Source organism: Zerene cesonia, chromosome 29 (assembly GCF_012273895.1).
Source record: "Zerene cesonia ecotype Mississippi chromosome 29, Zerene_cesonia_1.1, whole genome shotgun sequence".
NCBI lineage: Eukaryota > Metazoa > Arthropoda > Insecta > Lepidoptera > Pieridae > Zerene > Zerene cesonia.
The window spans coordinates 1,482,837-1,506,786 of NC_052130.1; the positions used below are offsets into that span (position 1 = coordinate 1,482,837).

General features: G+C 32.4%; 3 protein-coding genes across 3 annotated transcripts in view; 2 read left to right on the forward strand and 1 right to left on the reverse strand.

Annotated features, from left to right (window-relative positions):
* Window positions 1-2,118, forward strand: part of LOC119837746 (myrosinase 1-like) — an 11,076-nt gene extending 8,958 nt beyond the window's left edge. Inside the window, exons 5-7 of the mRNA XM_038363478.1 lie at window positions 256-564; window positions 1,301-1,545; window positions 1,921-2,118. Of these exons, the coding sequence (XP_038219406.1) occupies window positions 256-564; window positions 1,301-1,545; window positions 1,921-2,080 (714 nt within the window). The 3' untranslated portion in view covers window positions 2,081-2,118. The remainder of the gene's footprint in view (window positions 1-255; window positions 565-1,300; window positions 1,546-1,920) is intronic.
* Window positions 2,119-2,796: 678 nt separating this feature from the next.
* LOC119837747 (tetraspanin-33-like) lies at window positions 2,797-13,071 on the forward strand. The gene is made up of 7 exons (XM_038363479.1): window positions 2,797-3,057; window positions 5,721-5,795; window positions 6,006-6,134; window positions 6,400-6,573; window positions 7,293-7,472; window positions 8,215-8,390; window positions 8,576-13,071. Exons 1-7 carry the CDS (start codon window positions 2,971-2,973, stop codon window positions 8,586-8,588), a joined length of 834 nt encoding a protein of 277 aa, XP_038219407.1. The 5' UTR covers window positions 2,797-2,970; the 3' UTR covers window positions 8,589-13,071.
* Window positions 13,072-13,609: 538 nt separating this feature from the next.
* LOC119837912 lies at window positions 13,610-18,135 on the reverse strand. The gene is made up of 6 exons (XM_038363701.1): window positions 18,000-18,135; window positions 16,862-17,233; window positions 16,234-16,331; window positions 15,284-15,495; window positions 14,475-14,694; window positions 13,610-13,831 (listed from the first exon to the last, which is right to left on the reverse strand). The coding sequence occupies exons 1-6, from the start codon at window positions 18,133-18,135 to the stop codon at window positions 13,634-13,636; spliced, it is 1,236 nt and encodes a 411-aa protein (XP_038219629.1). The 3' UTR covers window positions 13,610-13,633.
* Between the last annotated feature and the right edge of the window lie 5,815 nt (window positions 18,136-23,950).

Below are 23,950 nucleotides of genomic sequence, written 5' to 3' on the forward strand. Positions count from 1 at the left end.
AGTTTGTTTATAAAGACATTTGGAACGAAGATTAGGTACATGATGCTTGATAATAGTTAAATTACCGAAATAGTACTGGTAGTGAAATATTATTTATTTTCATCATGAAACGTGATGAAGGACTGTTATTTTTGAAATTTGGATGACTTAATTTTAGTATATTTATATTCTTAGGTAAACATTTTATTTCAAAATGAAGTTGCATATCGGATTACAAAAAGGCAGGATTTTAAATCATTTTTAAACAAATTTCAGTGGGGCCTATACGCTGAGCCTATATTTTCGGAAGAGGGTGGATTCCCCAAAGAGTTATCTGATAAAGTAGCACAAAACAGCAAGGAACAGGGCTACCCTAGGTCCCGAATGCCCGAATTCACTGAGGACGAAAAGGAATTTATTCGTGGAGCATCTGATTTCTTCGGAGTCAACCATTATACGGCTTATTTAATATCGGGCGATGAACAGTATAAGACTTGGTATCCTAAACCATCTTTGTATGATGATGCTGATGTTGGTAGCTATACCCCCCCAGAATGGCCGCAATCAGCGTCAGTTTGGTTAAAGGTGAGATTTACAAAAACGAGTCTATATTAATTAATACAGGAAAATTCTTGTGTTTTATTTTACGCAAGTATTATATTTACATTTAGAAATAAATACGGATTTTAAAGCAAGCTATAATAAATAAGTCTGTTAAATGCTCGAACGTCGTATACTAAATATAAATAAATAATAATGAAGAAAATAGCTCCCGTTGTGGGGTTTACAATACCACAATGAATCTGGGCTTTTACTCGAAAAAAAAAACTTAAATAGTCGTAACTACTAAATATCTCTAACATTTTAGATAGGTACATTATAAATAGTAAATTGGTTGTGCGGCAGCAGCGGCCGGCGAGTGTCAGACTGGACATTTTAATGAATATTAAATTTTTTTGAAATAGTAAAAGCGTGTCCGTCGCGTAACCCAACGAATGTTCAAATGCGTCATGGCTTTTCTTAATTTTCGGTATTTCTATTCTCTTTTTCATAAAGATTAGGTTAGTTAATAACATCTGAAAATTTTGTCGTAAATACTTATTGACAAATTACGATTTTAATGTATTCTCGGTTTCTCTCATTTCACGGGATGTTTAATATATTATTACCTAGGTTCCTGAATAGTTGACAGGCGACAGCGCGGGAACAATCAGACTAATGACATTATTGATAAATAATATTAGACAAAGCTGAAAGTTGACATAACATATTCGTTGTTGCCATATATGAAATAAATTTAATATTCTGGGATATATTTCAGCAAGCACCGAACAGCATTTACAATGCACTTACTCATATCAGTGAAAAATATAACTACCCACTTATTTACATCACTGAAAATGGCTGGTCGAGTCATCCCGACTCAGGGTTGGAGGATGACGACAGAATTACTTATTACAGAGCTGCTTTGAATAATGTGCTGGATACCATAGAAGCTGGTGTCAACCTTAAGGGCTATATGGCGTGGAGTTTAATGGATAACTTCGAATGGATGGAAGGATTTCTGTGAGTATTATATTACATTTTTTTCATATGATTTAATTTCATTTAATTATTATTGCATTTTACATAAAGGCATAGGCTGCATTAAGAATAATAATTTTTAACTTAGCTATAAACTGCTTTAAAACAGACAGAACTAGACTAAATTAAAATTTGAATTTAAACGGATAGTACTAGCTTTTAAATAAAAATGAATTATTAAAACCCCACTCGAAAGTTTTGAAGTAAAAAACACAAAAAATACCTCCTCCTTTTTTGAAAAACGAATTAGGTAAAATAAATCCCTTAAAGATTTAAATTTCAAATCTACAACGGCAATAATTTTAAGCCTGAATCTTGATTAGGCACCTAATTGATTGCATGTTTTTTTTATTTTAGAGAACGTTTTGGCTTATATCACGTCGACTTCGAAAGTGCAGAAAAAGTACGTACGCCTAGAAAATCAGCTTTCGTATACAAAGAGATTATTAGAAGTCGCATGATTGACCCCAACTACGAACCTCCATCCAGAACTATGTGGATCGATGAAGGACATTAATTTATATAACTGCAAAATTGCAGCAATTTTTCTTCTGATTTACAATACTAATGAAACAGGAGCAATGGACAACAAAATAAAAATTTAGATTGATTTATTGTTTTATTTCCATAAACACAATAATTATAAGACAGTACTGTGAATGTGTGTTTTTTTGTGTTGTAATTGCAAAATTATGCACAAATTGCGGTTTACATTGACTCCCACCCCACCCCATTGTTATATTTATTAAGCACTGACCGCCTGCTCCGACTCGCTCGAATGGATTCATGATAAAAAGAAATTGTGGTGTCGTTGCCGTCGATTCAATATTACCTTTAGAATAATATTAAAGCATAAGAGGTAATAACCAATAGTATATTATGTTCAGAGTATAATTTATTCCTTAGTATATAATATTTTGGGCAACACCTTCCATAGCTCTCATCATATTTAACAATGAACTTGATGCAACAATAACAATTCAACATCTCTAGTTAAATTTTTCGCCATTTCGAAGGTGGTGACACTGTATGTTACTCCGGCTCCTCCTCTAATCCATATCCATCTTCTTTCAGAGTGACAACATTCCACTACAGAAAAAAAATATTTAAGTTACATAATGACAGTTACTAGTAATCTGTGGTAACATTGAATGCCAACAGCCGGTGTAACTAGTACATAATCTGTGCCGACAGTCAAAGAGAAAAAAATTAAAAATTATTATATTCAGTATTCTGTCATCTGTGGCTCATGTCCGATGTTGATTCATTGGCGAGTTTCATATTGAGATAAGAAAATATGATAAACATTTATTGATAGTATCGTGGTGAACGTCGCGTATTTTGTTGCGAATTTAATTTTTATTGAATAATAAAGTAAACGATTGTTTACTTACACAATACATAAAAATGCATGCTAGACGAAGAGGACCGAATTTTACCTATGTCAGTGGATGTGTTAAATATATGATTTTTGTATTAAATTTCATATTTTGGGTGAGTAATTGTGAATATTTACGTTATTTTTTATTTTATATATCAGGTGTCTATTGGGATTTCTATCATTGTCATTAAACGTTGTGTGAATCTGAGTTCCTATCTTTTGTTCTCCGTGTGAATCATCTGAAAGCTAATGTATACAAGTATATTTACGCAAACCACAATAGGATGTGGATTTTATGTCCAATTATCAGCTTCCGTTTGCACATATATTAATGTTTAACCCACATGCCGCTGAATTGGCGAAATTAAATATTCATTATTCATTTATTGTCGTTGTTATCATGAGTCATGGGACGTCATTGTATTTTAAGTTTTTAAATAACACTTAATAGAACTTAAAAAAAATATGAACAACAGTTAAAGACGGGATCCCTGAAGTGTTTCGATATACCTTTGACATCAACTAATAAATAATTTTTTAAAAATTAAAAAAAAAAATCACTGATAAAGTCCTCCACTTCTGGTAAAAACCCTGATCCATATGTATATTCTGTAATTCCATCCTTTCAAACTAATATTGTAAAGATTTTCCATTTTGAAATGTTTGTAAAAACAGACTTTAGAATCAATTTAAGTTACATTATATATACACATACATAGTTATATTCAAGTTACAGGCTTTATTTTAATTTAGTGTTTCTTGGAGCAACCTGGGTTAAACATATAAATTCTAGCTATTTTCTATACTAACCACGTCATACACATTGTTATTGTCATTTTGTATGATGTGACACTCCATTAATGGGTGATATAACACTGAAATAATTTTTAATATCCGGAGCAGTAGTTCCCAAGATTGCACATTCAAACAAATAAATTCTTGCCTGTTTTATGGAACCCAAAACAATAACTAAATATTTGTTATGTTTGTCTGTATACCCATCAATCATTTAAAAAGCAATAAGGAAATTTTATATGATAAAAGACAGAAGGTTCAACTTAAAAAAGTTAGTCAAAACTACCTTATATTTGAATAATAGAGTTTGAGTGATAGCTATCTGCACAAGTATTAAAAATTCTTGATTCTTTTGCCATTTCGTCATTTGATATTTATGTGATTCCAGAGTACTAAGGGTTTTATATGAGTCATGGGGCCGACTGATAGCTTGTTTTAAAATTACAGTAGATTTAGAAATTTACAATTTAAGAAGACTTCTTAGTAATGAAAAGCTAAGTGGATTAAAAACTAATGACCAGACTATTATAGACTGGAAAGTGTAATTAGTTCATTGTTGTAACATAATCTGGATGTAAGCAGTTCATTCTGTAGTTCTGATTATGTCACTGTTATTGTTAGTTTGCATGTTTATCAATGCCGCATGATTCTGAGGGACGTAGTCAGTTTTACTTTGGTAATTGTATGTAATAAAGTTGGACTAGTTTACATTTTTTGGGTTTGTTACCTCAGAGCTTTTGACTGGGTGAACTGATGTTGTTGTTTCTTTTTTTATTTGAAAGCTGGTGCCTCCTATTTGCCATCCCAGTAAACCTATTTTAATTTAGTTTAGTTCTGACAATTTGAAGGTGGTTTAAATTATTATAATTAGTTAAGTAAGTTAAGTATAATACTCCCATAAATTTTATAATAATTTAGATCATATAGACTTTGGATATTTTCATTATATTATTATAATTAATGTATTAGTTCATTGCACTAAGTATATGGGCATAGGTCTATTTATAGTGCAGTGTTCGGCTCATAAAACAGATGAGAAATGTACCTGTTAGGAAAAAATTATTTAGTTTTCACAGAAAAATCATGTTGTTTTGTCTTAATGTTACTCTAAATACTGAAAACGCGCTTTAAGTAACTAAGTTCAAGTAGATATCAAAAGTAAAATTGACATTATATTAAAAGAGCAACTACAGAGTTTCTTGCCAGCTCTTCTCTTTAGAAACTGCCTTCTGAACCGGTGGTAAATGTAGTTTCAAAATGTTATGACGATTCAAAAGTGCTTCTTTAAGAAGTCTTATTGAGTAAATAAATGTTTGACTGAGTTTGAAAGCCCGTCCATGGTGTGATGTTAAACCAATCAATATTCAGGGCGCATCATGGCATTCTATCAGAGCCACGACGCGTTGTTGCCATTTTCATTACAGCAACAACACAAATTTCACGTTGTGTCTCTTTTATTGAGACTACAATGTGTTTTGAGACCTTTTTCTGCGCATTGATACTTTTCGGTCTTTAATTAAAATATTATTATTCTCCGATATATTCTCCCTGGTATATTCCATAGGTCCTATGTTAGGTCTTAATCATTTTTTTTACCTCAAAATGATAAGTGCACTGGCGAAATTTGTCAGTCCATCTACTAATACTCATTAGTATACTTTGTTAATTTAATCATTTTTCGTTCATTGGTTTGGTAATATTGAGAGAATTACAGAATACAAAAGGCAATTATGTGGCACCATTTTTTTTGTATATTATCAGCTTTCTTTGATAGGTGGAGCAGAAATTCAGATGTACAAATCATTAAGAAATATCCCACCATTAGCGTATAAACCTCAAGATCAGCTCAACCAATTTGGCTAATTATTTTTTATGGTTTTGTTAAGGCACAAGGACGGTTTTTATGGAGAAAAAAAGTGTGCCTCAATTGAAGCAAGGGCAGATCACTAATTATTATATGTATAACTATTCTTTTTTTTAGCTGTTGGGAGGCTTGCTTGTGGCTATTGGCCTCTATGCATTCATTGACAAATGGCAGGCTACCGGGATGATAAAGGTAATAACCGGGATGATAATAAATTGACGTCTCATATTCTAATAACAAAGTATTATTTATAAGCTATAATTACATACAGATTAATATCATAATGTTATTTCCAATGAAATACAAAGACAATAAAAGTCCGCATTTTTAGTCATGAATAAAATAGCAAATACATATCTAGTATTTTCTTGTGTTTCTATATCTCTTTGATCTCCACTCCAGCTGGACACTGTATACGACTTGATCCTGAACATAAGCCTACTGATAGCTCTGTTGGGCGGTGTTGTTTTCATCGTTAGTTTCGCGGGGTGCATCGGTGCGTTACGTGAGAACACATGCCTGTTGAAATTTGTGAGTTTGATTTTTTTTTTGTTTTATATCATTGAAATGCTTTATAAATGATTCGATTGCTGAGGCGGGGTCACGTGTGGCCGGGACGCTAGGCGTTGCTGCGGTTTGGTGAAAAGATGTGGGTTCGAATGCCCGCCTCGTGATCGAATTGTTTCTATTATTTTAAAATTGCTCAATTTTTTTAGTATTACATAGTTTTTTTTTGGTTTTTTTTTGTTATGTACCTCAAAAGGAAAAAATAAAACGTCTTGCATACGTTTTTCAGTATTCGCTATGTCTCCTGATACTGTTCCTGGTGGAAATGGTGGGGGCGGTTTGCGGTTTCGTGTTCCCGCGGTCGCTGCACGGTTTCATCGAGCTGAGCTTCACGGAAAGGGTGGTCCACTCGTACCGGGACGATCCTGATCTGCAGAACTTCATCGACTTTGCTCAGAGCGATGTGAGTTGTGTCTTTGTACTGATATTGTATATTGTTATGTTAATTTTTCTTCTTGCCAACACTGCCGGCTGTCAAGCCCTTTAGAAGATAGATTGTACTCTAATGGAAGGAGCACCTTTCCCGCCATACGTGTCTACAACACATCCGCTCATAGTCTTACGACTAATTGCAGATTATTTGAAAAAAAAAAATCTTTCTTATATAAAATTCTCGTTTACTCCTCCGTAACGGGTGGATCGATTCAAATGAAATTTTGTGTGCATATCGGGTCAGTCTGAGAATCAGCCAATATTTATTTTTTTATAACCCTAAATGATAAGAATAGAGCAGAACAAGTTTTGCCGGGTCAGCTAGTTTTTTTTATAAAAAAAAGTAATTATTTCATTTCCAGTTTTACAGAGTATAGCGTAGTATCGACTTCCTAATCTCTTGTTATATATTTTTTATATTATATGTACTTTCTTAAGTATTTTTTAAATACACACATTTGTGAAAATCGTAAATGTTCGACGAAACAACGGATAGAGGGGAAACAAAAACCCTCATAAATAACGTTACCGGGCGTTACACTTTTTCATGAGTGCCTCCGAGCCGCAACAAAATTTAAGACGTTGTCACGTCAAAACAATTATTTCGTGTGACCCAATGTATACATTCAAATAACATTTGATTTATACAAATCTCTAGATAGTACTCATATATTTATTTGTAAATTGCAGTTCCACTGCTGCGGCCTGACATCCGACGGTTACATGGACTGGTCGAAGAACGAGTACTTCAACTGCACCTCCCCGTCCGTAGAGCGGTGCGGGGTTCCCTTCTCGTGCTGCATCAACCCGACCGACATCAGCTCGGGCCTGGTGAACATCATGTGCGGGTACGGGGTGCAGAACTATCCTGTGAGTATATATAGTCTGTAGTTTTATAATCTGTGCAGTGAATATTTTGTTTTTTTTTATGTGTCGTCAATGGTACCGGGTGTGTGATTAAGAATATATGTTTTTTGCATTTAACAATTCTAAAATATAGGTGGCCGTCTGACCATTTTATGTAAGTAATGGCTTATTAAAAATATAAAAAAGTCAAAATATAATTTTTATTTAACATTAAATGAAATCTTTTTGTCTAATTTAATGCAATTCATTAAAACATTTTTAAATATAAGTGAAGCTAATAAAGTGAAAGTGGTTTGATTCAATTAGCTTAAAAACAAGTTATTCGAAAGGTTTTTTTATCACAGTTCTACTTTACAAACTTGTTTTATAATTTCTAATTAGTTTATTATACTCTTATTGATCTGAGTGTGACCTCTTCTGAACATAGATAATCCGAATCCGAGAATAACTATTTTAATTCTTTTTTGTAAATTCTTGAACTCTGAAGTAATATTCTGAATTCTGAAATGGTACTGAATGACAACAATTTATTATCAAACTCAAAATAGTCAAACGTTGAAAATCCAAGTAGTTATCGAGTAACAAAAAAAAAACAGTCGATTTGAGAGCTTTTTTTTTGTTATGTCGGTTTTTAATACAATGAATAAAACTTTCACATGCTCCTTTGCTGTCCACAGAAAATAAAATAAAATAAATCCTAGCGTAAAATGGAATACAGGGTAAAACTGTCGATAACGATTTTCAGGTGGCTGAAGCGAGTAAACGCGTCTGGACCAGTGGCTGTATCGAGATCGTGCGTTCTTGGGCTGAGAGGAATCTGTACACCATCGCCTCCGTGGCCTTGGGCGTTGCTCTGTCTCAGTTGTTTGTGATATACCTAGCCAAGACCCTGGAGGGCCAGATTGAGCTGCAAAAAGCAAGGTAAGCATTGCTTCAATCTATTTGTATATAAAAGGAAATTGGTATGTATTTCTTGAAAAAAGCATTAGTGGCTGAAGATCTCGAAGACTTAAAATCTATAAGTTGGGTATTCGAGACCAGGCGAGCTGGAAATAAATTGATTTAACAATTTTTAACAGATTAATGATTTGATTTGAATTTTCCAGGTGGCAGACATGAAACCGGGGCTCGGCAGTCGCGTACCGCGACGAGTGCCGGCGCGCGCTGCTGTAGCGGCGGGACTCGAACCCGGGCCCGCTCGTGCACCACATGTAGGCGCAGTGCCAAGTGATAGAGCCGCGTGTGGTGGGGGACCCGAAGTGACTCTAGTGCGGGATAGTGCAAAAACCGACTGTGTGTTGGTGTTAGTGTGTACACATAAAGTACAGTCATGTAGTGCTCATTGTGTTAGTGACACTATACGCACACTACTGCAGTAAAGTGTGTGACGAGACATGATGTGTCTAGTGGTGTGAACAGATGTGTTTGTTACGGCAAGTGAATTTTTTCAGCTCTTTGTTTATACACACTAAAACAGTGTCCAAAAGTATATGGGCAATGGCATTTGTTTCTAGTGATAGTAGTGTACACACATGCAACTGAGATGCTCGAAATGAAGTTTTAGTGTGTGGTAGTGTCTATACACACTAAAACTATAAAGTGATGTTAGTGCTTCTGGAGCGGTAATATGGTCTACAAGCATAGACAATTGCAATTAAGTGCTCAAAGTGACATGTTAGTGTGCAGTGTGTTAGGCTACACACATATAACTGCAATGTAATGCTCTAAGTGATGTATAGTGTGTGTAGTGACTACATCCTTATAATAGTGTCCAATTTATGTTACACTTCCATTATAAATAATATGATATACAACATATATACACATTAACAAGGAAATAAATCAAAGCCCAGTATAAACGACAAGAAAACAGTTAAAAAACATGACTTAATGTGATTTCAGATGAAATATCTTATGAATTGGCCCATAATATTAACTCATTACTATGAAATCTGAGGCTTAAGCAATGAATGGTGATATCAAATTACATATATCATTAGATCAGGATTTGAGTTTTTGAAATAACTCTTCATGGTTTTGAAGAGTGTTTAAGATTCATTAACTTAGTAAATAGAGTAAATTGTTATCAAAAAATGTTTCCATAAATTTATGGAACACATAATTATATTGTCTATGTTTCCGCCAGCAGCTTCGCCCTTTTAGTAAAAGAAAAAAGACAGTCCAAAGTATTTCCTGTAGTTCTCTCGTGAGATTCCCGGAATGAAATCTCTGTGCTCATAGAGATTTTTTACAATCTGCATAGAAAATTATGAATCAAAAGGAGAAAACGACTGTTAGACAGTAGGTATTTGTCGATGGACTTTAAATCACCTATATCATTACATCAAAGAGAATTGAAATTAGACACACAAGGGAGATTAATTCTAGTAATACTTAGGCACTTGTAGCATAAAAATCTGACTGTTTATAATAAATTTTTATAAAATGCCATATTTTAAACGTTTAATATGTGGGTTCATTGTTATTATGTTCTTGTAGTTAGGTGTATTCCATATCTGTAAATGACCCACACTGTAGCTATAAGATTAAAGTTATATATATATATGCTTATATTTATATATTTCCTTTGAGAAAAATACATTGTTAGCTATATTGTCATAGTACTAAGTGGCATTTATAGTCACCTTTAAAGTTTGTATAAAATTGCTCAAACTTATACAAACTTTAAATGTTATACAAGTTTCTTACTAGAATAGAATCTATAATTTAATATAAATAAAAGTTTAGTTAATTATATAAGACAGATTGTTGCATTTTTCCTTTAAAAGTATTTGCTAGAATCAGTGTCTAAAAAAATGTTATGGTTTTTTTTTGTATTATTTTATTGCATTTATAATTTAAGGAATCTCTTAAATTTCTCATATTATATGTTACTTTGATCTCTAAACATGATTTCATTTTTCGATCTTGTTTATTCTAAATTTTTTTTAATATTGGACATTTGAACTTGGATTATTTACAAAATTATTATCACAGCTGGTGATTATTTGATATTAAAGACTAGTATGACAACCTGCTGATAAAGTCACCAATAACCTATCAACCACATTTCATACAATTGTCTATCATTTATTTGGTATATAAACTCAACAGGACAAAAGTTGTGAATATAATTCAGTTGTATATGTGCTCGTAATGACATTTATCTATACCAATTTGGTATTAAAAACAAATCCATGATTATCCTAATATTGCATTTATTTTCTTTAATATATTCTTAGTATTATTTGTCCCCTATCTAGAGTATGTCTGCTGTTTTTGAACTAAACACTGCCATGTATATATTAATGTAAATTAAAATCATATACAGGACTTAGATTTCAAAATGTAACCTTGTAGTTTAACCGTTATAGAAAATAAATGTATATAAATATTGCAATAACTTTAGTTGCTTATACTAAGTGAGATATAAGTGATTTTTCATAAAAGTGTCTTATGTATTTTTTTTTATATTACACACTTTCGTAGTTTTATGTATGTTTACTAATAAATTCACATTTTCTCATGTTATTATGAACCTTTTTTTTTGTATAATTTATTTCGGAAGATGGTTATGACATCTCATATATTTGAAATTGGAACATTCTGCAATTATTTGCTCGATAATGATATTATTAATTGCTCAATATATAATTGTCTGTTATAAGACCAAAATTTATGTGATTATGTAATAAATAAATAACCAAATGTAGTATAAGTTATACATATGATAGTTTATTAGTTTAGTTCAAATATTCATTAAGAATTCTCTTTTTAATATATTATAATTTATAATGCTTCGAATATCAGGATTATTTAATGTGGCATAACGTTGTTAGTTGGCTCGCCATCATTATCGTAGGGTTGTCACAATATTTTATATAAATTCTAATATGTAATAACCTAATCTCTTTCTGACTTCGCCCTATTCGACACGGGATAAAAAATAAGTAACTGATGTTACTTGCTAAAGATGTTACTTCTTATGATTTTTGAAATGTGTTAAATAGTTTTTGGGTTAGTTACAAATAAATAAACAATATAAGATCTATGAAACATTTATCATTTTAGATTAAAAGTCGATAAGTGACAGCCCTAGCAGTCCAAAACGTTGTATGAACAATACAGTTTTTATACAGCCAAATTTTCAAATATCTTTTAGTTGCCTAAATAATATAGAAATGAACATTCCATTTGGATTTTATACAACGCTACGCAGGTCGTGCTGCCATATTGATTTTGTGACGTCACTACAATGTATACAAAATTATTTGTATAAAAAAATTTATACTGCTTTTGTATATTACGTTATTTTATATAATATAATGTAATTCTTCTTTCATTGTTAATAGGTGCCAAAATATATATACTCATCAAATATAATGGCTTAAAATTTTCGTTTTTTTTTTTTGTTTGAGTCCATTTGTGTCCCATACAATTATATAAATTCATAGAAACACAACTTGTTCAATAACTTTTCAGTAAAACGTCTACATTATGACAAATTTATTATAGATAAAAGATTCCATTGTGTTGATAAATAGTTTCTGACTGCAAATCTGAAGTACGAGTAACACGGAGTCTCCCCCGTGACCACGCTCGCTGTAAAGTGTTCGAAACGTCGGGTTAATAATATAATGAATAAATCGCGTTTAAAATCCGTTAAATTTTTTTAAATTTCTATAATTATGTTTACTAATAAATTGACAAATTTCATATTAAATAGGTAGGTCTAATATTTGATGAGTATTTTATACGTGTCTCGAATTTTTATAAATCAATTAAACACTCGATTCTTTACATAATACATATATGAATTATTCAGTGTCATGCTGTCTCCCTTGCACAATTATTAATTAAAAGGAAATTACTAGAAACTTGATCTCTTTCTAAAGACTGGCCTGCACTGCCTCTATGAGAAGCACACTCGACAAATCCGCTTGTACGAATGCGCATGAAAAAGTATAAGAAACTAACGATATAGTATGCATCTAATGATACATGAAAGAATCATTTTAAAGTACCTATGAAAAGTCACTTTAAAATAAATATAATTTATGATTGATGATAATGCGTTTTACGGTACACAGAACATCGAAAGGCCTAACAGAGATAGCAATATAGTGCAAGTGAGATAGCAAGATATTCCAGATTATACCGCCACCAACTTCACTTAAATAAAGCGTGTCGTCATCGATTCAGAGTAACCTTTAGAATAATATTCCAGGCATTATTGTTTACAGCTTTCGACATACGAACAACTAAAATTTGAAAAGATAGCTATAAATAAAACAGAAAAACTCTCGGACCACTTTAAATAGTCAATATTGAAATTTCAATATATTTACTTCAATTTCTCGCTATTACAATGATAAGTTGGTGGCACTGTAATTTGATGAATCGAGTTATTCAGTCACAACGATGTGACGTTCTTTTTAAAAATGTCACAAAAGAAACTGAATTGTAAGATATATAATGAAATATGCGGTGTTCATATTACAATCGTATTTAGCTAGCGTATTAATAATATTGTGTAACCTTTATAAAGAATCAATATTCTTCTATACTGTATATGCTGTCGATAGAATAAATCTGATTAATATGTCTTTGTTTCATTCAGCGGAATGCGCTGTTGATTCCTAATATTTTGCCGTGAAAAAGTTGACTGGAAGAGAACATATAGGATGTAAGACCGCCTGAGTTGTCAGAGACATCTGTCGTGCGAAACCTGATTTACAATAGTTTCATGTAATGAGAGAATGAGACGAATAAAAAAGGAGAAAAATGTATTTTTAGGGTTTATTAAAAATCTTTATACACTTAATAAAAACAATCAGTAATTAATTTGATAGTATTTGAATGTGTCGGTTTAAACGATGATTCTTTGATCTTGCAATAAGAAATATAATCATGTTCATTGACCATTGTTTTACTGTATCTTGGAACATATTTAACTTTAATTACGGTCTTTAAGAGACCAGTTTTGTATGAAAATATCAAAATGAAATAGTGTATTACAATTCTTGTCAGAAATGTTTACGAGTTGTTGTTGAGTTGTAATTGAGCTAGCACCCCACAATTTTAGTCAGTATCGCAGAGCATTATTAGTTTATAAGTCAATTCTCTGCGTGCGTCTAGAATGTTCTACTACTCTCTAGAAGTTTCTACTTCTTCCCCTTCTTCTTGCCCTTCGGCTCCGGTTCGGGCTCCGGCTCAGGTTCTGGTGGCGGAGGAGGCCAGTACTTGTCAAAGAACTCATCATCAGCTGCAAACGCCAGGGGCAAGATGTGGTTGCGGCGGTGCCACTCCTCACGGTCTGCTTCCTCTTGTTCGTCACAGAGTCTCTCATCTCTTGCTCGGAGCTATGGAGATTGTAAGAGCACGGTTGTACGGTAAGGTAAGGGAGTAAATAATTATAATATTGTCGGATATCAATTATGTTTTCACATTTTGTTCGATTAATAACTGTCAGATTATTTTAAGATGTCGCATTTACTGCCAAAATGTTCGGCCAACTACCTCGAGTTTGTTAATAGTCTTTGTGACTCGCTGTGATTTGTTAAACTGACTGCATCAATTAGTCAATTGATAACAATTGACATTCCATTCACTATCTATCTAGATATAGTTATACGTAGATAGACAGTTGATTTATTTCCGGAAAAGGGTAAAAGAAAAGAATAATATTATATACAGAATTCTTAAATAAAAATAAATAAAAAGGTGGTAAGTACTTAATTCTTTAGTCTAGGATAACAAATATTTTTTTAAAGTATTTAATTAATTATTTTATTTAATACGACTTGAAAGTTCAAACTGTAACATCACAAATAATGATCTTCAGAATATAATAGATAACTACATCTTAAATTTTTCCCGAGAGAAAATCTATGGACCCGATAAGGATAAAAATTAACACTAAAATAATTTACGAATAGTCGATTTACGTTGTAAATTAGGTAACACCAATTCGAATTGAATATGAATTCGAAAAACATGAAAAACCTCGAGCAAAGCCAGGTACTCCTCCGTATCTACTTCTTTCTTCTTCCCCTTTTGCGGTTTTTGCTCTTTCTTCGGAGATTTCTCCTTCTTTGGTTTGATCTTGAGGGGCGCAAACAATCTTTTAGGGTTCCGTATTTGGTATGGCGTGTCTATTAATATATATTCTGGAGTGTGGGTGAACACAGAACGGACTAGGTCGTATTGATAGTCTGTGCTAAACCTGAAAATATTTTAAGTAGTTGCCTACGGTATTGTATTAACCAAAACATGAATATTATATATGTATTTCACTGAAAAGATTGAACTCAGAATTTTTTAATAAAAGCTTTTCTTGTATTTGTAGGATTTTTATGGAGTGAAGGAACAGATGATATTATTTCCGACATTTTACACAGCGCCATCTAGTTTTAAGCTTAGTAAATCTTAAATGCATATTTAGACCCAGACGCAGGATAATAAATTTTATAAATAATTATAATATTAACAAAATAGAGCTGAGAAGGTTTTGTTTGTTACTTTGTTTGAACGCGCTTATCTCAGGAACTATGCTTTCATCGTTTGATATGTAGGTAAGTATATTAGACTAGCATACACAGTAATAATTAATTAAAAATATTAAGATTGTAAATTATTGGGATAATTAATCGAAATAAAAACAATCCTATATCTTAAGTTGGAACAAATTACACATCAAATGCCAAATTTCATCAAAATCGGTTGAGTTGGTGAAGAGTTCATTGGGAACATACATCATGACTGCATTTTTATAGATAATATTTAGATAATATATAAAAGTTATGAATTCTAACAGATCGTATATATAATGTATAATATTGCTCAAATCCTTCAAAGAGCATTCATAAGCAGCGCCTTCAAACGTGACCAGGTGTTTGGACACCGGCGAAGTTCTGGAACTATCTGCTGATACAGGTTCTTGGGCTTTGTAGAACACCCCCGCGTCTGAGGGGGTCGGGAGGTGGTCCTCTTCAGCTATAAACCTGGCCGCTGATAGCATGTTATCCTGGAAAATGGTTACGGATCATTGACTGAAATCGGCAGAAACGGCAGAAAAAAGGAACGTAGAAGGTAATAACTGTGGAATTAAATAATGTTGGTTTCTATTGATGAATTTGATGTGTTTGTATATGAAAGTTTCTTAAATGAGATACGGATAAAAATCAAATCTGAAGTATTTACTATTTTTGAGAAATAACTATTCACAAGTAAACAATTTAAATAAAAAAAAATTGTTCTACATGAAGGGATACAGAAAAAGTATAAAAATTATCGCTAGATGGCATTGAAGAAGTATATAAATCATCCGCTAGATGGCATTGTTATCAATACCTAGTCTACTTGTTTTCAATTTACACAGGAAAAGTGTGTTACATAAATATGCTTAAACATTTAAAGAGGATGATACCTATTAATATGGCAAAAAGTTCAGAATCTATACTAATATACAAAGAAAGAAATATTTATTTAACTGTTTTTTTATTTATTATATTATTTTAGCTGACAATGTTTGTTTAGATGAACGCGCTAATCTCAGGAACTACTGGACCGATTTGAAAAATTCTTTCAGTTTTACATAGCCCATTTATTTAGGAAGACTTTAGGCTATATAACATCAGGTACTACGTACGTAAAACCGCGGGGCACAGCCAGCATTATATGAACATAACATTTAGGAATTAGCGTTAGACGAATGAAAGTTATAGAATACACCATTTACTTATTAATTGAGTCATGTCCACACCTTAAACCTTCTCAGCATCCGCTGTCGGTCTGCTGCGTCGAACTGTTGCATTTCCTTCATCCATTCGCAAAACCAGAGTATCAGAACCGCCTGAGATGCTATTGCAAAATTTATTAATATTATAGGTTAAATTTATAATAGGCAACTAGGTATTGTGTTGCGTTATCTGTGGTAATGTTTTATTTAAAAATATTTTATCTAACCTAGCCAATTTCACTTACATAACTTGTTACATATTTAGAGCGTGCTGTATTCTGTGATACTGTGTTGCCTGATATATCTATCTATGTATATCTCTATCTATCTATATCTCTATTTATGTATTAATTATAATATACATTTATTACATATTTTCTGTATTATTTGCTGCGTTTACTTTATATCAGCGGTAGATGCCATATTTTTGCTTATCCACCAGTTGAATGTTTATTTTCCGTTATTGATAGTGTTGCCTTGTAGAGACTAGTGATCGATACTTAGCGATGAGGCCGCCTTTTGTTATTTTTTAAAGATTTTTGTTGCCTTTACATTATGTAGTTTGGTAACGCAATAAAGAATATACATTCATTTATTTGTTTCTATACCTACAGCAAGATATTTGCTTCATTAATACAGGCAAAATATTTACGTCTATTCATTTCGTCATCCTGCGCACGCCTCAACAAATTGGCCAGTGTGTCCAGGAACCAGAACTCCGCCAGACACCCCTTATACTGGTTACAGCCGGTTATTTCCCCCAAAATTTCAATATACTTCTGCGGAGCGGTATATGCTATTTTTGGAATGGCAGCCGGATCGACATCTGTCCTAAACTCATGTGGAAGAACGTGGATTCTATTATGTTCTTCTATTTTTCTCAATCTATCCGGAAGTACCCTCCGTAAGGACGGTGTTGGGAATATCTCTGGCTCCTCTTCAACGATCTCTTCTTGTGTTTGCGTGTTTATATCCACTTCTACTTCCGCTTCGTGGATCTGTTCTTCTTCTACTATGATTGGACCTGGATAGAAAGAAAATGGAATTGTTAAGATTTGACTGTATTTATATTATAGGTATAATATGACGACAACAATTGGGTAGCTTTAACGGCTTAATGTAAATTTTTCCATTATATTTTCTCTTTTTCACTAATAAGGAGGCGAGTGAAAGATTCTTAATATTCAATCAACTAACTATGAGATCATATATCTCTGTTTATAGAGCTTTCAACGAATCAACCATACCTTCAGGAGTGGTTTATTCGGAAGAACTACAAAAACAATAAAAATATGTTAAATACCTCAGATATACTACCACTTGGTTCATCACTATATCGCTAGGAAACGACACTAAAAAAAAGTGAAAGACACAAAAATAGCAAGTTCTTTCTATTCTTTAAAAATTTCTAATTTATAAAGCACATAAATGCTATAAAACTTTTTTTTATGTCACAGTCGGCAATGGAGCTGGTGGGACGCCTGATGGTAAGCGCTACCACCGCCCATGAACATTTGCAGAGGCATAAGGTCCAAGGCAGACCTTACGCCTCTACAAATGGTTTGCCGACTTTAAATTGGGAAGGGATTAAGAAAGGATTGTCGAGAGGAATAAAGGTAAGTAAAGGGATCTGGGCCTCCGACTCCCCCACTCGCCGAACGAAACACAGCAGAATGCTATTTCACGCCGGTCTTCTGTGGAGGTGTGGTACTTCCCCGGTGCGAGCTGGCCCAATTCGTGCCGAAGCGTGCTCGACTACCACAGTGTGAAACTAATTAAGTTCTACTTACCAATTTCCTCAACCTCTGCCGTAACAGACTCCGATTCCTCAGACGCAATTGGTGACCTGATGCATTCCAACCCTGTGTCAGAGAACAGCTGTCGCAGCCTCTCCCTGTGATTTAACTCGATCCTTTGGGATGTCATGATGTGGTGGAACCTGGAGTTGTTATAATTTTACTACAAAAATATTCATTAAATCAAAAATGTATAACCATGCTGTGACGATTCAAATGTTCCTCTAGATGTTGTTTTATTGAATAAGTTTGCGCAGCGTTTATAAAATATAATGTTATGCTTTCTTTGAAACTTTTTGAAAAGTCGTTAATGTCAATTGAAGTAACAGATAATAGACCTATAGAATTAATGAATGAGTTTTAATAGATAGGTATCGTACCAATTGTGTGATGAGTCTTATTTTTCATTACGCATACGTACTAATAACTGTCTTAGAAACTTAGCAATTTAATAATATTTTAAGTAGACACATTAAAATAAATTAAAACAATTTCTTTATTTGTAAAGGCTGATATCATAAACTGATAGCGATTTGCAATACATTTTTTTCTTTTTATATATTTATATAAAACTATACTTATATGAAATAGTTTCCTTGAAAATTTCCATTTGAATCGAACATAGCTGTGTACTTAAATTTTATATTATTAGTATGTTCTGTTTTATACACCTGCTCAAAAGTATTCACCTTAAATTTATAAAATGGGGTTTGCGCTGTTGTTTTGCCCAAAAAAACCCCAGACAAAAGTAAGTGCCATTGAAGCACACCCCACAGTGCTGGGGTTATGTTGCCCACAATCTGTCTCATAATTCAGGAAATAGTTAGGTATTATTATGATATGAATAAGCATAAATAGATATAGGTTTTCGCAGCGATTACATTTTAATCAATCCTATAGCCTATGTTTGGTGCTGGCTTAAGCCCAAATCAGTGACTCAATTAAAACTTAAATATAAACATAGATAGAATAAAAATACATTCTTATATATAGACTAGAAGAATAAGACTATGTAAAAAGAAAAGAAGACTAAAGAGCCTATTGTTGTCAAAAAATAATATACTATATCACAGACGAAAGTATAAATTATAAATATTATAATATAGTTCCGGATCTAATATTTACAAAATAATTCGATATAATTTTGTTCAGTTAGAAAATACATAGAATTTTTGTCTGTACGTTTTTACATACACGCATACCTAATGGAAAAGTCTGTGTTAAAGTGCTGTTAACCGCGACAGTTCACTTTTTTATTGTTTGTTACTCAAATCATCGTGGAAATAACTTGACAGATTTACATAAAATCTGCATATAGATAGATTTTGCGTGAAATTTGTACAATCTAAGTGAAATTGTATTTATTTAAAATAAATTTAGAATCTTAAAAAAACGGTCTCATTCACAATAAGATAACTGATCATTCACAGTTATCTTATTCTCCTAAATACAATTCTTTTATACAAAAAGGTCTGACACATCCCTAATTACTAAGAACCAGACTCTATATTCTATCAATGTCTTTGTATGTCTATGTCTCTCGGACATAGGACCAAATGAAAACAATTTTCTATCAAACACAAAAAGAATCGCTAATCGGTTGAAAACCCACGGTGTTATCGAATAAAAGCAAAACAAAAGAAAAAATCTAATTGTGAATCTTCTTCGTCTTTGAAAACGTTGTATTAAGAACATAAAACAGATCAAACGTTAAACAAATATACCAAGGTACATTTGTTTGGTCTAAATTATAACAACATTCCTAGAAATACTTGAATGATATAATAGTTAGCCGCGGTTTTACACGCGTTAGGAAACCATACAGGATAACGACATCCGAAGTAAGTCATGTTACGCATACAAATAATAAACTATGATGAACTCTGCGATATAATTCGTCTGTCTGTATATTTGTACACACACAGAAAACTACTGCATAGAATTGAATGCAGTTTTAATTCTTAAATAGATATAGTCATAATTTGTTTTTGGGGGCTTAAGAAAGTAAAACGTCTATAAATGAATAATATAACCCCAATATAATATAAAATGATGAAACTCACCAATCAAAGCTGTTAAACGTTTTAAAAAACAAACAAAAAGACCTATATTTCTAACACTACATACATTTGAAAAGAATTAGTTATATCCACACAACAAAACCGGCCATATCCAATTAGGGATACGGTTCAAATTACTCTGCATAGCTTTTACATGGAGCAGACGTGTTTGGGAATTCATTAAAATATCACAATTAGCGTTCACTAATTGGGGAACCGAAATATGATGGGGCCAAAATAAAGGGGACTTGCGAGCAGGCCCCGAGTTATGAAATCCGAGCGGATTTCTATCCAACTACCATATGTATGTATCTTAACTCAAAACTATTACCACAGATTATATAATACTATATAATAATATAATCAATAGGAAAGATATTTTGTCCGTTTGGTTAAAAAGTACATGACGTATATAAAGAAATCTCGTGCGTGATTCGCATTTGTGGAATATTTAACGTTTTAATTTTACTAAACCAGCAAGAAACTGAATGGAAATGCGCTAGTTTTCCTCTGTAACAGCATCTTCTATATAAGATTACTTTTAGAATTCTTCAAACGACTTCAAATAATGGAGAAGTTTATCAAATCAACTGTATAAGGTTTGTTATCTCATACCTTTACTGGAAAGCTGAATAGAATAGAAGAATTCGTGTTCTTTTGTCTTTATTATGTGATATTTTATGGTGAAAATCAATGTTAGCCTGAAGGCCTTTAGTAGTACATGTCAGCACGGACACGTGGGTGAACTGAGGGTTCACCCCGGTAGCGACGCGCTCAAAGGTCCCCCTTGACGGGGACCACGACTCGCTTGGGCTGTCGGATGAATGAAGGGGGCTAGTGGGGCTGTATTCGGGGCCTAATCCGGGTGCGCGATGTTATTATAGGCTGTATGTGTAGGCTGTTTTTATAAGCTGTGTGTATTATATAGAGTATTATTTATATAGTATAGGGTATTTATGGGGCGAATCCCATTTTCCTAAGGATTTCGAAGGAAATCCATAGAAAAACGTGAAAGGGTAAAAGGGAAGTCTATTACTTGCACCAACAGCACTCCATAATTACAAGATATGCTGCGTCACCCGTATTCGTATACGGGTGAAGCGATAATGTTCCGACACTATAAAAACACGTTTTATATGAAAAGTCTGTTAAGCGACATCTTTTGTGAATTTTTGTCAATGTGTAAATTTGTATGGTACTTTAATTTGAAAGGATAAACAGTAATGAATGAAATTTCCGTTTGCGGGGAGCTCGAAGTTTCAATTCGCGTGGCGGGGGTGTGCCTGGTGTGAACTGTTAAGTATTTTAGGAGGGTATTTTGAAAAAAAAAAACACGCTGCTAAATACGATGAGTTTTGAATTATTTTTATGTGAAATAAAACCACGTTTGTAAAAGAGATCTCCATCTCTTTTAAGGAAGTGTTTCTTATGATTGTTTTAATTCTAATTCTCGTGTTATATTCGTATTTATTATGTATGCTTAGCTAATATTTCGTTCGCGTTTTCACGCCATTGAAAGCTCTATTTAACCGACTTTAAAAACAGCAGTAGGTTATTAAATGAATATTAGGTTTTCACAATAATCCATATGCTTCCAAATTTCCAACAAAATACCCTCAGTAGTTTTTACGTGAGCAATCGACAAACATCTCAACATAGTCTTGCAATAAAATCTCTTAATACGTTTTTATTATCACCGGTATATTTGTATGTAACCGACTCCTTTAGACTCGATTTCGACCCATTTTAAAGGGACAGATTTATTCAAACGTTTTACACTTATCAAGGATCTGTGACAATACAAAAATTTCATGAGTTTATCTTGTTTTTCCGATTAAATACATGAAAACTAGACTATTTAGATTATTCAATTGATTCATTAAATCCATTAAATGTGTTTAACTATTTCATCTTGTATTGAACTTTGTTTACACACATTATGCGAATAAAGAATTATTATTATTATTATTATTATTCATTTATTAAATAGGATGGAGTATTTTTACAAAGCATTCACAGCCAAGCTTTCAAAACTATTCAAATGCAATTTTACACTAAATTTTAATATAATCCTACAAATAGCATAAACTTATTTTACACGTTCAAACAGCTTAACGTATCTATATTAAATTTGATATTGAGATAAGTCTGGATTAGCATAGGTTACTTTTTAGCCTAGTACCAGTACAGTACAGTACTAATTAAGACAACATTATTTAAGATAATAGTTAATTATTTTATATCTGTGTTTTCGGATCCTACTTTTGATAAGATTAGCACTTATTTAAAGCGCTAAAACCAAGGACTGTCCAGTCATGCGAATATGATTTTTTTCACTTTAACGCTTACAATTAAACGGTTTAAATATCTAAACAGTAACTAGATTGGAATGAAATATCCATTTGACAAATCTCTTTTGTAATTTACACCCATAAGGGTACAACAAGACGATCCACAGCATAAATATATAGAGATATCAGTAAAAGGACATAGCTAAAACGTGACTAAACATTTTTGCTATTACATTTCCAGATGGCATTATATTTTTCATTATTCATATTGTAATAGAGTTATCTTGTAGAATGATTCTATAGGTCTATATGAAGCGGTGATATTTTTGTTATCTGTCATTGGGTACCAACATATGTTAGAATGTTTATTTATTACAATACATACAATTCAAGGATACCTACATTTTATGGTTAGGAATATAGCTTTTGTGACGTATAGTTTGGAGCTAGATATTATGTTTGGCATTATACGGGATATATGAAAAATAACTAATTATTTATTTAATTTCGGGTGGCAAGCGCCATCCACATGAAAGCTTTATTTGATTGGACAAAGACAATTTGCTTTAATTACTAATATTTTGATGACGTTTTATCAAATAATAAAAAAAAACATATTTACCTAATTATTCTCGCTATAAGCGCTCATAAATTATTTACTTAATAATATAGTTTTTTTTTTATATTTCTGGCCTAACTCAGACAAATTATAAACATCAAATATAAAACTCCTAAATAATTTCGACGTCACAGACTATAGAAAAAGGCGAAAAATATTTCGGTAAAACACCCAACCGAACACGCTTTCCAAGTCAAATCACTCGCTGTTATTAATCTAAAAGTCATATCTAAAAATACCCCAACCTCGTGTAAAGAGTCAAAAGTCATTATATTTAATATAGCATACTGTTATGTGTGTCTGTGTGCGCGTGTGCGTGTGTGCACGCATACAGTCAAGTGCGTGCGTTGCAAAAATGCAACTCTACGACTTGGTTAAATATCGGACGCATGGGAAATGCGTGGAGACGACTTGGGATTTTATTTTTAATAATTTCTGTATGACGACACTTCTTGTATTCTACTATAGACATTTTGGATTGGAAATTAGAATAATGAATGAATGAATGAATGAATAAAAGAATACTATTGGTTTAGAATGTTTAAATATCTGAGTAGATATGGAATTTAATGTTTTATACATTTTTATGTAATCACTAACCATATAAAATCATTCGTATAAGTATATAAAGCAATAAATTCTATATACATATTATATGCACTATATTCAATAGGTATAAATATGAAGTTAGAATTTAGATCTAATAATATATAGGAGAATACTTAGTTTATTTTGTAGGATTAAAGTATACGCTTCCACAAAATGCTAGTGTCAAACTTTTGCTCAATCTTAATTGTTGTGTAAGTTATTTAGACATGAAACGTTTGATTGAATGTTGATTGCAATCTGTTCATTTGATGTCTGAGAAACCGTTATTTTAATGTCCACAAAGTAAATTTACGGTTAAATATATTTATTTCTCTAAAGATTACAATTAAATCACTTACAGAGAAATACAAATTTTTACATCATTTT